The sequence below is a fragment of the Pseudophryne corroboree genome, chromosome 1 (genome assembly GCF_028390025.1).
Source record: "Pseudophryne corroboree isolate aPseCor3 chromosome 1, aPseCor3.hap2, whole genome shotgun sequence".
Lineage (NCBI taxonomy): Eukaryota > Metazoa > Chordata > Amphibia > Anura > Myobatrachidae > Pseudophryne > Pseudophryne corroboree.
The window spans coordinates 93,640,484-93,656,177 of NC_086444.1; the positions used below are offsets into that span (position 1 = coordinate 93,640,484).

The window sequence follows — 15,694 nt, forward strand, 5'->3', positions numbered from 1 at the left end:
GGAGAGACGTGAGCTAAGAGAAAACTCATCATACATCTAGATCGTGTCAGATACTACAAGTAGAATTAGCATATCCTGAAAAAAAATAAGAATTTACTTACCGATAATTCTATTTCTCGTAGTCCGTAGTGGATGCTGGGGACTCCGTAAGGACCATGGGGAATAGCGGCTCCGCAGGAGGCTGGGCAAAAAAGTAAAGCTTTAGAACTACCTGGTGTGCACTGGCTCCTCCCCCTATGACCCTCCTCCAAGCCTCAGTTAGGATACTGTGCCCGGACGAGCGTACACAATAAGGAAGGATTTTGAATCCCGGGTAAGACTCATACCAGCCACACCAATCACACCATATAACTTGTGATCTAAACCCAGTTAACAGCATGATAACAGAGAAGCCTCTAGAACAGATGGCTCACTACAGCAATAACCCGATTTTTTGGTAACAATAACTATGTACCAGTATTGCAGACAATCCGCACTTGGGATGGGCGCCCAGCATCCACTACGGACTACGAGAAATAGAATTATCGGTAAGTAAATTCTTATTTTCTCTGACGTCCTAGTGGATGCTGGGGACTCCGTAAGGACCATGGGGATTATACCAAAGCTCCCAAACGGGCGGGAGAGTGCGGATGACTCTGCAGCACCAAATGAGAGAACTCCAGGTCCTCCTCAGCCAGGGTATCAAATTTGTAGAATTTTACAAACGTATTTGCTCCTGACCAAGTAGCTGCTCGGCAAAGTTGTAAAGCCGAGACCCCTCGGGCAGCCGCCCAAGATGAGCCCACCTTCCTTGTGGAATGGGCATTTACAGATTTTGGCTGTGGCAGGCCTGCCACAGAATGTGCAAGCTGAATTGTACTACAAATCCAACGAGCAATAGTCTGCTTTGAAGCAGGAGCACCCAGCTTGTTGGGTGCATACAGAATAAACAACGAGTCAGATTTTCTGACTCCAGCCGTCCTGGAAACCTATATTCCCAGGGCCCTGACAACGTCTAGCAACTTGGAGTCCTCCAAGTCCCTAGTAGCCGCAGGCACCACAATAGGTTGATTCAGGTGAAACGCTGAAAACCACCTTAGGGAGAAACTGAGGACAAGTCCTCAATTCCGCCCTGTCCAAATGGAAAATCAGATGAGGGCTTTTACAGGATAAAGCCGCCAATTCTGACACGCACCTGGCCCAGGCCAGGGCCAACAGCATGACCACTTTCCATGTGAGATATTTTAACTCCACATATTTAAGTGGTTCAAACCAATGTGACTTTTGGAACCCCAAAACTACATTTAGACCCCAAGGTGCCACTGGAGGCACAAAAGGAGGCTGTATATACAGTACCCCTTTCACAAACGTCTGAACTTCAGGGACTGAAGCTAGTTCTTTTTGGAAGAAAATTGACAGGGCCGAAATTTGAACCTTAATGGACCCCCATTTCAGGCCCATAGACACTCCTGTTTGCAGGAAATGTAGGAATCGACCTAGTTGAAAATTCCTCCGTCGGGGCCTTACTGGCCTCGCACCACGCAACATATTTTCGCCAAATGCGGTGATAATGTTTTGCGGTTATATCTTTCCTGGCTTTGATCAGGATAGGAATGACTTCATCCGGAATACCTTTCTCCTTCAGGATCCGGCGTTCAACCGCCATGCCGTCAGACGCAGCCGCGGTAAGTCTTGGAACAGACAGGGTCCTTGCTGGAGCAGGTCCCTTCTTAGAGGTAGAGGCCACGGATCCTCCGTGAGCATCTCTTGAAGTTCCGGTTACCAAGTCCTTCTTGGCCAATCCGGAGCCACGAATATAGTGCTTACTCCTCTCCATCTTATAATTCTCAGTACCTTGGGTATGAGAGGCAGAGGAGGGAACACATACACTGACTGGTACACCCACTGTGTTACCAGAGCGTCTACAGCTATTGCCTGAGGGTCCCTTGACCTGGCGCAATACTTGTCGAGTTTTATAAACATGTGGAAGACTTCTGGGTGAAGTCCCCCCTCTCCCGGGTGGGGGTCGTGTCTGCTGAGGAAGTCTGCTTCCCAGTTGTCCACTCCCGGAATGAATACTGCTGACAGTGCTATCACATGATTTTCCGCCCAGCGAAGAATCCTTGCAGCTTCTGCCTTGCCCTCCTGCTTCTTGTGTCACCCTGTCTGTTTACGTGGGTGACTGCCGTGATGTTGTCCGAATGGATCAACTCCGGGTGACCTTGAAGCAGAGGTCTTGCTGAGCTTAGAGCATTGTAAATGTCCCTTAGCTTCAGGATATTTATGTGAAGTGATGTCTCCAGGCTTGACCATAAGCTCTGGAAATTCCTTCCCTGTGTGACTGCTCCCCAGCCTCGCAGGCTGTCATCCGTGGTCACCAGGACCCAGTCCTGAATGTCGAATCTGCGGCCCTCTAGAAGATGAGCACTCTGCAACCACCACAGGAGAGACACCCTTGTGCTTGGTGACAGGGTTATCCGCTGATGCATCTGAAGATGCGACCCGGACCATTTGTCCAGCAGGTCCCACTGGAAAGTTCTTGCGTGGAATCTGCCGAATGGGATTGCTTCGTAGGAAGCCACCATTTTTCCCAGAACCCTTTCATTGATGTACTGAGACTTGGCTCGGTTATAGGAGGTTCCCGACTAGCTCGGATAACTCCCTGACTTTCTCCTCCGGGAGAAACACCTTTTTCTGGACTGTGTCCAGGATCATCCCTAGGAACAGAAGACGAGTCGTCGGAATCAGCTGCGATTTTGGAATATTGAGAATCCAATCGTCTTGCTGCAACACTACCTGAGATAGTGCTACACCGACCTCCAACTGTTCCCTGGATCTTACCCTTATCAGGGAATCGTCCAAGTAAGGGATAACTAAAATTCCCTTCCTTCGAAAGAGTATCATCATTTCGGCCATTACCTTGGTAAAGACCCGGGGTGCCGTGGACCATCCATACGGCAGCGTCTGAAACTGATAGTGACAGTTCTGTACCACAAACCTGAGGTACCCTTGGTGAGAAAGGTAAATTGGGACATGAAGGTAAGCATCCTTGATGTCCCGAGACATCATGTAGTCCCCTTCTTCCAGGTTCGCAATCACTGCTCTGAGTGACTCAATCTTGAATTTGAACCTCCGTATGTAAGTGTTCAAGATTTTAGATTTAGAATCGGTCTCACCGAGCCGTCCGGCTTCGGTACCACAACAGTGTGGAATAATACCCTGTTCCCTGTTGCAGGAGGGGTACCTTGATTATCACCTGCTGGGAATACAGCTTGTGAATGGCTTCCAAAACTGCCTCCCTGTCAGAGGGAGACATCGGTAAAGCCGACTTTAGGAAACGGCGAGGGGGAGACGTCTCGAATTCCAATTTGTACCCCTGAGATATCACCTGAAGGATCCAGGGGTCTAATTGCGAGTGAGCCCACTGTGCACTGAAATTCATTGAGACGGGCCCCCACCGTGCCTGATTCTGCTTGTAAAGCCCCAGCGTCATACTGAGGGCTTGGCAGAGGCGGGAGAGGGCTTCTGTTCCTGGGAACTGGCTGATTTCTGCAGCCTTTTTCCTCTCCCTCTGTCACGGGGCAGAAATGAGGAACCTTTTGCCCGCTTGCCCACGAAAGGACTGCGCCTGATAATACGGCGTCTTCTTATGTTGAGAGGCGACCTGGGGTACAAACGTGGATTTCCCAGCTGTTGCCGTGGCCACCAGGTCTGAAAGACCGACCCCAAATAACTCCTCCCCTTAATAAGGCAATACTTCCAAATGCCGTTTGGAATCCGCATCACCTGACCACTGTCGTGTCCATAACCCTCTACTGGCAGAAATGGACAACGCACTTAGACTTGATGCCAGTCGGCAATTATTCCGCTGTGCATCACGCATATATAGAAATGCATCTTTTAAATGCTCTATAGGCAATAATATACTGTCCCTATCTAGGGTATCAATATTTTCAGTCAGGGAATCCGACCACGCCAACCCAGCACTGCACATCCAGGCTGAGGCGATTGCTGGTCGCAGTATAACACCAGTATGTGTGTAAATACATTTTAGGATACCCTCCTGCTTTCTATCAGCAGGATCCTTAAGGGCGGCCATCTCAGGAGAGGGTAGAGCCCTTGTTCTTACAAGCGTGTGAGCGCTTTATCCACCCTAGGGGGTGTTTCCCAACGCACCCTAACCTCTGGCGGGAAAGGATATAATGCCAATAACATTTTAGAAATTATCAGTTGTTATCGGGGGAAACCCACGCATCATCACACACCTCATTTAATTTCTCAGATTCAGGAAAACTACAGGTAGTTTTTCCTCACCGAACATAATACCCCTTTTTGGTGGTACTCGTATTATCAGAAATGTGTAAAACATTTTTCATTGCCTCAATCATGTAACGTGTGGCCCTACTGGAAGTCACATTTGTCTCTTCACCGTCGACACTGGAGTCAGTATCCGTGTCGGCGTCTATATCTGCCATCTGAGGTAACGGGCGCTTTAGAGCCCCTGACGGCCTATGAGACGTCTGGACAGGCACAAGCTGAGTAGCCGGCTGTCTCATGTCAACCACTGTCTTTTATACAGAGCTGACACTGTCACGTAATTCCTTCCAACAGTTCATCCACTCAGGTGTCGACCCCCTAGGGGGTGACATCACTATTACAGGCAATCTGCTCCTTCTCCACATCATTTTTCTCCTCATACATGTCGACACAAACGTACCGACACACAGCACACACACAGGGAATGCTCTGATAGAGGACAGGACCCCACTAGCCCTTTGGGGAGACAGAGGGAGAGTTTGCCAGCACACACCAGAGCGCTATATATATACAGGGATAACCTTATATAAGTGTTTTTCCCCTTATAGCTGCTGTATTTTTAATACTGCGCGTAATTAGTGCCCCCCTCTCTTTTTTAACCCTTTCTGTAGTGTAGTGACTGCAGGGGAGAGCCAGGGAGCTTCCCTCCAACGGAGCTGTGAGGGAAAATGGCGCCAGTGTGCTGAGGAGATAGGCTCCGCCCCCTTCTCGGCGGCCTTATCTCCCGTTTTTCTGTGTATTCTGGCAGGGGTTAAATTCATCCATATAGCCCAGGAGCTATATGTGATGCATTTTTTGCCATCCAAGGTGTTTTTATTGCGTCTCAGGGCGCCCCCCCCCCCCAGCGCCCTGCACCCTCAGTGACCGGAGTGTGAAGTGTGCTGAGAGCAATGGCGCACAGCTGCAGTGCTGTGCGCTACCTTGTTGAAGACAGGACGTCTTCTGCCGCCGATTTTCCGGACCTCTTCTGTCTTCTGGCTCTGTAAGGGGGCCGGCGGCGCGGCTCTGGGACCTATCCATGGCTGGGCCTGTGATCGGTCCCTCTGGAGCTAATGTCCAGTAGCCTAAGAAGCCCAATCCACTCTGCACGCAGGTGAGTTCGCTTCTTCTCCCCTTAGTCCCTCGATGCAGTGAGCCTGTTGCCAGCAGGTCTCACTGAACATAAAAAACCTAAAACTAAACTTTTCACTAAGCAGCTCAGGAGAGCCACCTAGTGTGCACCCTTCTCGTTCGGGCACAAAAATCTAACTGAGGCTTGGAGGAGGGTCATAGGGGGAGGAGCCAGTGCACACCAGGTAGTTCTAAAGCTTTACTTTTGTGCCCAGTCTCCTGCGGAGCCGCTATTCCCCATGGTCCTTACGGAGTCCCCAGCATCCACTATGACGTCAGAGAAAGTGGGATGGTAGCGGATAGATTATGCAGCTGTAAGTGGCCAAGGGTCAGGTGACTAATACCCCTTTCAGACATGCCCAAATTCCCGGGATTTTGCACATGAACGCGCATCAACCCGGGAATTTGGTATGTCTGAAAGGCACCAACCCGGGAACGTGATCCGGGTCGCCAACCCTGCAATTGACCAGGGTTTTTCCCAGGACTCAAGTCCCGAGAAGACAACCCGGCTTAGGTCTGAAAGGTGCGACCCGGGAATTTGTTCCCAGGTCGCACCTGATTGGCGGAGCTGCCTGGAGGAGGCCGGAGTGAAGAGGGGCCGTGCACCGGCTGCTGTAGTCCGTGCTGCTGTGCGTAGTTGAAGCATCCGGCGCAGCCAAAAAACAGGCCTGTTGGAGTGAGTGAGAGTGTGTGTGTGTATATTGTATATGAATTTGGCATGTGTGTGTATATATTACATATATGTGTGTTTGAGTGTGACATGTGTATGTGTAAGACGTGTAAATGTACGAGTGTGACGTCTGTGTGTGTGTGTGTATATATAAGACATGTGAGATTAGAGTAGCCTGGTCTGATCTGGCTGCCAGGGCAGACCAGACTTATGTCTGAAAGGGGTCGACCCGGGAATTTCCCAGGTCTCAGGTTCAGTGTGAAAGGGGGTCCCAGCAAAAATCCGGGATTTTTCAGAGGTGAAAATCCCGGGTCTGAAGCAGGGAAATCCGCGGGTCCTATGTTTGAAAGGGCTATCATGCTATATGAAGTCAGGAGAATGTTCATAAGTAAATATTTCTAACGTATGCACCAAAGCAAATGACCTGGAGCCTTTACTTCAAGTTTGCTTCCCCTGCCTCCTCTGTGTTGCTCGTTTTATCTCTCCTACACTCTGAATCATCTGTTCTATCCAATACAGTCATGAAGGACATTGCTCTGCAGATTTCCTAAAGGGGATATCCCATAGGACACATTACTACATCACTAGTTGTTTCTTTTGGGTTATCCTAGCTAAGTGAAGCTAAATTTAACCGCACAGGTAGGTAGCTAGTTGTCAAAACATGATAACCATCAATTTATTTTAGAGTTAATAAATATGGGGGTAATTCAGAGTTGATCGCAGCAGCAAATTTGTTAGCAGCAAAACCATGTGCACTGCAGGGGGAGCTGATATAACATGTGCAGAGAGAGTTAGATTTGGGTGGGGTGTGTTCAAACTGAAATCTAAATTACAGCGTAAAAATAAAGCAGCCAGTATTTACCCTGCACAGAAACAAAATAACCCACCCAAATCTAACTCTCTCTAACTGTTATATCTGCCCCCCCTGCAGTGCACATGGTTTTGCCCAACTGCTAACAAATTTGCTGCTGCGATCAACTCTGAATTAAGCCCTAAGTTGGAAGCAGCCCTCCAACAGGATGCTTACATAAAATCTTACAACTCATATAGTGATGGCAGTCTGGATGTCATGTGACTTCTGATCCAGTCCTGCTCCTGTAATAAACCAATGATAACACGGCACAGATTCTAGTAGCTGCGGGTTGTGTCACTCATGTTCTCCTGGGGCAAGAGCCTGGAGCTATTTAATTAGATACAGTACCCCCTGGTGAACCTGTCAGCAGCCCAGAGACTGCAGGTAACGCACATTTCTCCTGAAGGTGGAAGCAGAAATAGCTCTGGGCACTTTACCTGGGAGGAGAACCCGGCTGACATAACCCGCAGCTAATTCAATCTTCCCCTTTCCTCATCTGCTATATTACTTACACATTTCAGCGTAATTGCAAAACACAAAAGGCGTACCTCCCAACATATGGGTGTCTAATTTCAGGACGCCTGAAAAAGGTGGCACACCCCCAATTCCATAATTCTGGGGGCGTCCCCAGCACTCCCAGAAATGCTGGCCTGCACCCAGGATCTCCACACTGTGTAGACGTTGTGCCGTGCAGAGCAGCAGTGATAGAGAATGCTCTCCAAATTTCCCCCCGTGGGACACTGCGGACAGTAACCGAAAAAGCGCCAGTTTGAGGGGTATGCAAAAGATAATACAATAAAAAGCAATTCGTTCTCCTTTTTCCACCATTCATAGAACAATGGCCCTCATTCCGAGTTGTTCGCTCGCTAGCTGCTTTTAGCAGCCGTGCAAACGCTAAGCCGCCGCCCTCTGGGAGTGTATCTTAGCCTAGCAGAAGTGCGAACGAAAGGATCACACAGCGGCTACAAAATAATTTTGTGCAGCTTCAGAGTAGCTCCAGACCTACTCCTAGCTTGCGATCACTGCAGACTATTTAGTTCCTGTTTTGACGTCATGAACACGCCCTGTGTTCGGCCAGCCACACCTACGTTTCACCAGCCACGCCTACGTTTTTACCTGGCACGCCTGCGTTTTTCTGGTCACTCCCTGAAAACGGTCAGTTGACACCCAGAAACACCACTTCCTGTCAATCACTCTGCGGTCAGCAGTGCGACTGAAAAGCTTTGCTAGACCTTGTGTGAAACTACATCGCTCGTTGTAAGAGTACGACGCGCATGCGCATTGCGCCGCATACGCATGCGCAGAACTGCCGTTTTTTTGCCTGAGCGCTGCGCTGCGAACGAAAGCAGCTAGCGATCAACTCGGAATGACCACCAATATTCAAAGCCAGAAACAAACAAGCCCCCTAAATCATACAGACATAGGTAACGCCTAAAAAGGAAAAGCCGGGGAAACAGAAAATTATTCCGAAACCCCCCAAAAACAACGTTTGTAGAATAAAGCAGTTAAGCTAAGAGTTAATGGTGTAACCGTGAACATGATTTGCGGCAAGTTTAAGCTGCTATTATTCATATGCTAATCGGCCAATAGAATATCATCATCGGGACGTAGAATTCATGCAGGAGTTAGATCAGCAGCAGCTATTCCCCAAGGCTACAAGACTTAATGGATTCATAGTTTTATAAGAGATTACACAATGTGTTCAGAGACAACACTCACACCATCATAGAAAGCTATGGGGAACCTGCTACTATGCAAAGTGGCAAAATGAAGATATCCCTTGCATGTATTACATTAATGTCATTCACCGGCAAGACGCATAAAGTGGACCTTTACCAACCTCAACGACTGTTACTTTGGCTGCTTTACACATTGGCTGGTTGAAGTTTCTCGCCGTTTTCCTGTTTAAAACAAAAACGTGTTTAAAAGAAATATCAGAACATAAACTGATTCCATGTAACGGTGGACAGAAACCAGTAACGTTCTAAATTTATTATAAACAGAGAACCATTGGCTAATCACAGTGCCCCTAGAAGGGGTGTGGCGAACAAAGTTGGGTTTTGATCTTGATTTGTTTTGATACAATAGAAGTGTTCTTGATAATAACAACAAAACAAAACGCAAAAGTCTTCAGTGTCTGAGTATGAGCAAAATCAGAGATACACGTTACTCTTACAATTGTGTCTTTACATTGTCTGTGTTCAATGACACATGGCAAACAAGGAGCGAAAGCAAACAAACAAAAAAACAAAATGTGAAATGAAGAACATACACGGAACATGTTATACTAGGTTCCACCTGCAGTTAGCAGAGCAACGGTAGACGGGGGGGAACTGAAGGCACACCAGCAACTCAGAGCGCTGGGTATGCCCCCACAATGACGAAAATGGGAGGCGTGGCTCGCGATTTCGGCACCCCTGTGGAGCCAAGCCCTTTCCCATAGGCCACTCCCCATTTTCAGGCAGGGTCGCTACTACGGCACACAGAAGTCGCCTCCATAAGTTGGATGGTATGGTGTGACACATGTACGTTGGGTGTTGTATTGATGGGAAAAGGTTTTGGAACTTTAATATGGGGGTTGCAAGTGTTTTTACATACATATATTTCACAAACTTGTATGTAAACATCACAATAGTGACATTTCAATATACCCCAAAATACCTAAACACTTATTTGCTAAAATACAATTGCTGGCTATCATTTTCCAAATTTGTCAATATCAACCACTTGACACCATTTATCTTCCCCTGATGCTTTCTTAATGGCCAATAACAACCGCCTACACTGTCCTACTATCTAATTTGCCACTTATTTGGGGTTCAGGATGATAGTCCCACTCTTTCATGGACTAAGCACAATTTGCAGATTGCAGAGACACCATGTGACTCTGGCGCGGCGCTTGCAATTTGACGTTTGTTACTGAACTGTGCAAACTGTTACGAGGTTCGTGGCAAAAACATACCGCGATATGCGTGGTAGATTAACGTGGGACGTCAAAGTACAGAACTGGCGGCTGTATCTGCCCATAGTGGGAATAAGAAGTTTCCAGAAAGGAGAAAAAAAAAACAACAACAGAGGAAACAATTTACCAGCAAAACCCTAAATTCCCTAAGCAGAGAATATAAAGTTCCACGGAGAATATATTTCACGATATACTAACTATAATATACAAAACCGCAGGCATACGCTCATAAAAAGTACTGGAGTTTGGAATTAGAACTATTTAAGCTGCTCTGTTAAAATTAAGAATGTCAATGTGCCTTTTCCATTTAACAGATGAGCACTTGGATCAAACTGGCTCATAATCCCCCTTTTCCATTTCTTAATACATAATTATTTCTCAGTTTAGATTCTCTATACATGGAAAAGACTGAAGCATCGGTACAAGTAACTCGCAGGAATTTACCAAACAGAGATTAACTCTTCCGTGCCCCAGTAGAGACAGCCTTAAAAAATGGTCTGTGTACTGATGAAGAGGTCAGTGTTTGGCAATTTAATGCATTCGGGTAAATTTACTAAAATGGGAGTTCCATTTAAGATGGGATGTTACCCACAGCAACCAATCAGAGTCTACTTCTCATTTATCTAGCACCTTCTAGAAGATAATACCTGGTAACTGATTGGTTGCTATGGGCAACATCCCATCTTAAATAGAATGCCCATCTTAGTAAATTTACCCCATTGTAGGTAATAACCTTTTAGATGACCTGTTAAAGAGGCAGAACCCTTATTAAAGAGCAATTTCATCCCATTACTCCTTTATTCGTATTACATTACAATACGATACTCAGTGTTGGCATTGGCGCAATGGAGAGAATACTAGAGATGTCTATTAAGTCAATACCTGCAGCGTCCTGCGTCGACAGGCTTGTATATACTGAAAGCCGGCATCCCGTCTGCCAATATATCATACCGAATCCAATAAAACGTGTGTATATTCTCAAATTCTCCCAATTTCTTTTGATGAGGATTAGATTATGGTGAATCAAAACTTTAGTGGCTATGGGGGGGGGGGGGGGGGGGGGGGGGTATTCAATTAAGTGCCGTTTTATCGAATGGTCGAAAAAACGGCACTAATTCGACACAGGGTATTCAATTGCGGGCGTTTTTGCCCATTTTTGAATCCATTTTCGCCCATGTTGTTTCACTTGTTAGTTTTTTTGTTGAATCGGCATGGGTGAAAATTGTGCCAAAAACGGGCGAAAACGCCTGCAAATTCGCCAAAACACGTGTATCGGCGATACACATGTTTTTCGTCAATGCCGGATTTTTCGACCAGTCGAAAAACACATCACGGGCATTGGATAGGTCGAATGTAAATTTGACCTAAAAACTGGCGAAAAGTGCAGTTTTTTCGACTGGTTGAAAAAAACGTCACTAATTGAATACCCCCTTTATCTTCTTTCTTTTTACAAATGGATGGAAGGAGGGTGGAAGATGTGGATCCAGGTTCACACCCTTTTCCCAGACTGGGTTGACACCATATTTGACCATATTGCTCATTTAATATTGTTATAACTGGATAACTGTTTTTACTGTGCGCTCTATTGTACGCATATGGAAATTGTATCTTTAATAAAAGGAAAATCTTGTTTTAAAAAACAAAACAAAACACATTATAGGTTGTGTAAAATATTTGCAGGGTATAAAAAGTCCATTACAAAATATTTATGCAACAAATAACATAAAAACTAAATATTTACGCTGAAGCAGTGACTGGAGTATAATTATTCTAAGCTGATGCTTTGGTGAGTAAACCATGAAAAATAAAATCCGAAGGGGAACATTCTTGGGAAATTTGGCGTGATTGCTAAATGGCCAGCTGTGCAGAAGCACAATGCGCTCTGGAGAATAATATATGGACACATCTTTATTTTGCGGAAGATTATGTCCAAAAAGGAAAATTAAGAATATAATACCTAGCGTGTGCACCAAGAGGAGAAGGTTGTGCTAGAGGCATCTGTCAAGAGGATAAGCCAGGCTGCGTTTCCCTGGCAACTACATATTGCTGAGTGATCCGAACTTCCACAAGACAGTTGGGGAGAAATAAGAAAATGCAATTCTCAGGCTGGCAGACGTGAAGCGAGATCTACAAATAGCGCCGTCATTTTACATGTTTTGATCCAGAATGCAGCAGGCTTTATAACAGGTGGCACTTTGGCCAATTAAGATCTTACTGCAAATGTGTGTTGATCCAACCACTTATTTTGGGGCTAAAATGTGAAAATTGTTAAAGTTGTATGTAGTCTGTGGTAATGTGATATGTGACACTATAAATAAAACATAAAAAAAATCATTAATAAAAGGGAGGTAAAGTACAAAGAGCTTAAGAAAAACAAGGTTTACTTTACTTTAGCGGAAAATAAGAAATATTTAGAAGTGACCTAATATTTATTAGCACGCCCGAGGCCAAGACAACTTTTGTCTTATGGGTTTTTTGCACCAAGGACAATAGAGGGGAAATGAGTCACTAATAGCAAATGTTTCACCATCAACATATGGAAGGGTTCTTTACTGTAAAGGTGAATAACCTGTAAGATTATTCACATGAGGTGGTTATGGCAAACTCACTAAAACAATCTTGATATTTCTTGGACACCTCTTAGAAGAAATCCTGCACACAGGTATAAAAGTCCCAAAGAAGACACTGAGGACATGATTCCGAGTCAAATAAAGCAGCATCTATTGGCGGTCAACTGATACAAACTTCTTCCCTTGTGTACATTTGTGCCACCAAATGTGCAAGGACTGAGACGCCCATTTTTAGAGCCGATCACACTGTAATTGTAATTGCTGCATTGAAAACTGCATCAACCCTATGGAAGGTGCAATTTCTTCGTCTTAACACGGCTTCCTACGACTGAGTCTGGGAACATTGCCTGCAATACTCCCATAATAAGGCCACTGAATGGCCCATTGTTGTGTACACTAGTAGCAGGGCTGGCTGGTTTAAACCAAATGGTTCTTGCTTACAAAAACACTCTGGTGCTGTGACTACAGGCCCTGTGATGTGACTTCTTAAAAAAAAGCCTATGATAATGGAATCCTCCTGGCATTAGTCCACATTCTTGTTGCATGTGGTCTTCATTTGAGTGAGCTGAACCAATGCAGTAAATTCACACACAAAAGAGAAATAGGGAAGGTGAACCAGATCAGATAGGTACTAAGGGGGTGATTCAGACCTGATCGTAGATGTGCTAAATCTAGCACATCTACGATCAGATTCTACGATCAGATTCTCTGACATGCGGGGGGATGTCCAGCATAGTCAGCCCTGCAAGTCAGCCCCCCCCCGCATTGGTGCAAAAGCACGGCGGTGATGCTTTCGCACCTGCCAAGTAGCTCCCTACCTGCGCAGGCAGACGGCTACCCGACGCATTCTGGGTCGCAGCGGCTGTGTGTGACGTCACGCAGCCACTGCGGCCACAACGGTCCGGACACACCTGCGTTGTTCGTACCGCGCCCCACCAACGTTATTCTAACGCCGTTGGTACACCCCCTCCTGCCCCGCGACCGCCTCTGCCTGTCAATCAGGCAGAGGCGATCGCACCAGTGAGATGCTTTCGCTTCTGAATGGGTCTTACTGGGTGCGCGTACGCACTAGGCAAAGGGCTGCGTCCGTGATCGCTGCCGTTGCAGCGATCGGGTCTGAATTAGGCCCTACGTCTGCCTAGCATCAGCTAAGACTCCACAAACTCCTCCCCTTTCAATCCTATAGGACAGGAGAAAACTACAACTAACAATCTCACAGAAAAACACCTCATTGTTTAATCTCCTTCATGTTTATTTCAATTCAAAACATGAGATGTCTTTTGAGTGCACTTTGTATATTTTAATGTTTAGTCTATCTACATATAATCAGATGAAATAGGAATATGTAAAATAAATCAGATCAAAGCCTGATAACATTGGATTGTAAATGTAGAAAGCATTGAAAGATGGCTGATGAAGGACTCAAATGCATAGCAATGTTTCACAGTATTAATATAAGAAGCAGGATTCCATTTTTTTATTAAAACAGTAATGCAAAAAATAAAAGCCAACGTTGTTTTCTCCCAACTCTGACTAGTATCCAACTCCCAGGAATGCCTATCATTTTTCCGCTACCTCTCTCATACCGTCTGCCCCTATCACACCACCACCTTTGTGTGGACGCTCTGCGTCGTAGCGGATTTCTGAAATTTTTGCAGACGCGCAATAGTAAATGATTACTGAGCTACATGAACATTGGCATTGAGTGCAGCTCAGAAACAGTCTGTATTGGGGTGGGGAGGTGACTGATCCAGAAATTCTACCAATTGCTGTTTTTCAGGAGAGGCTTCATTGGCTCCAGACACACTGGTTTGACTTCCTCAGGTTCAACACAAAAACAATTTCTGAACGATCGGACAATGTAGAAATTTCTACACTTTCACATAAACATCTACAGACATTCTCGTCCACGTGACGGCACACTAGAGGGATGAGACAGTGTGGTGTGACCTCACCTGAATACAACATTCCCGGCACGATCTGCTTTCCAAGCTTTCACAAGAGCAAAGTCTCCTGTGATAGAGGTCTCCATAACAAAATGACGGCCATTAAATTCTTTGACCTAGACGAGAAGGGTGAGAATGTTCAATAAAAGTTCCATGCTTCGTAACACTAGAGAGCAAAGACTCTTTGTCTCAGAGTCTTTGCTTTTACTCACTGTGCGGCCCCATTTTCCCAAAGTTGTCACTGAGGGACGAGCTTCCTGGATCAGGTAAGTATATTCAGGAGTGGGGGGGGGGGGGTGATGGGCCCCTGCTGCACCCCTCCAGTAAGCTCCTGTCTGGGTAATTAGTACCCACTCCACCCCCCCCCCCCCCCCTCTCTGCGCCATAATGAGCTGTATGCAAACACTTGCCTTGCACGTTCATGCACAGAGAACCATCCTAACTGTCAATTTTCAAACAGCCTCTAAATTGACAATTAGGAGCTGATTGGTTGGTTCTCTATCTCTCTCCAAGGCTTAGTACATAGATCCCACTGTATTATATCCACAAGGGCATGCATTTCTCCTTCTCATTCACACTTGTCCATATCCCCCCAGTAGCTTCAGACAATAGCCTGGTCAGTTTTACTAGCAAGGATCTTCATATATTTTTAGGTACCATTCTACATCGTCAGTTAAAGGGGGAGATGTAGCAACCATTGGAAAGTGATAAAGTAGAGTGATATAAAGTACTAACCAATCAGCTTGTAACTGCCATGTTACAAGCTGTGTTTTAAAAATGACAGGAGCTGATTGATTGGTTGGTACTTTACCTCTCTCCAAACTTTGATACATATGCTCCCTAACTTCTCTCCAAGCTTTGACACATCTCTTCCACAGTCATCAAGTCAGCACCTGCTGTGTAGTCATATAACAGAACAGAAAAAAATAAACTCCTGTTCCCCAAGATAAACACTCATCTATGGATAAGTCAATGTGGGATTACTTTGATTTGACATTTGTGTAGTGGAGACAGTGCTGGCTACGGAGATATAAGTAACATTGGTTAGTGATGAGTGGAAAGAAAGGGAATCACAGCTTGCATCCAGAATGATATGGCAGCTACATGTACCCTGACAGCAGTACATAAAGCATTTCCTACATTCATTTTGAACAACTCAAGATAATCCCCTGATCTACCAAGCACGTCTGTTCCTACAGCACCACCTAGTGGATAAACAATAAACTGCATCACCGAATACGCAGATTATAATACAGGTAGTAAGGTGCTATAGGTGCAGCGCCCAAA

The 15,694-nt window shown here is 45.8% G+C and overlaps 1 protein-coding gene across 2 annotated transcripts in view; it reads right to left on the reverse strand.

Annotated features, from left to right (window-relative positions):
* OXCT1 (3-oxoacid CoA-transferase 1) overlaps window positions 1-15,694 on the reverse strand; it is a 335,539-nt gene that overhangs the window by 243,799 nt on the left and 76,046 nt on the right. The window contains exons 6-7 of one of the 2 annotated variants that reach the window (XM_063961471.1): window positions 14,417-14,523; window positions 8,770-8,830 (exon numbers count right to left, since the gene is read on the reverse strand). The exons of the other annotated variant lie outside the window; for it this stretch is intronic. Of the exons in view, the coding sequence (XP_063817541.1) occupies window positions 8,770-8,830; window positions 14,417-14,523 (168 nt within the window). The remainder of the gene's footprint in view (window positions 1-8,769; window positions 8,831-14,416; window positions 14,524-15,694) is intronic. 2 annotated transcript variants of the gene reach the window in all.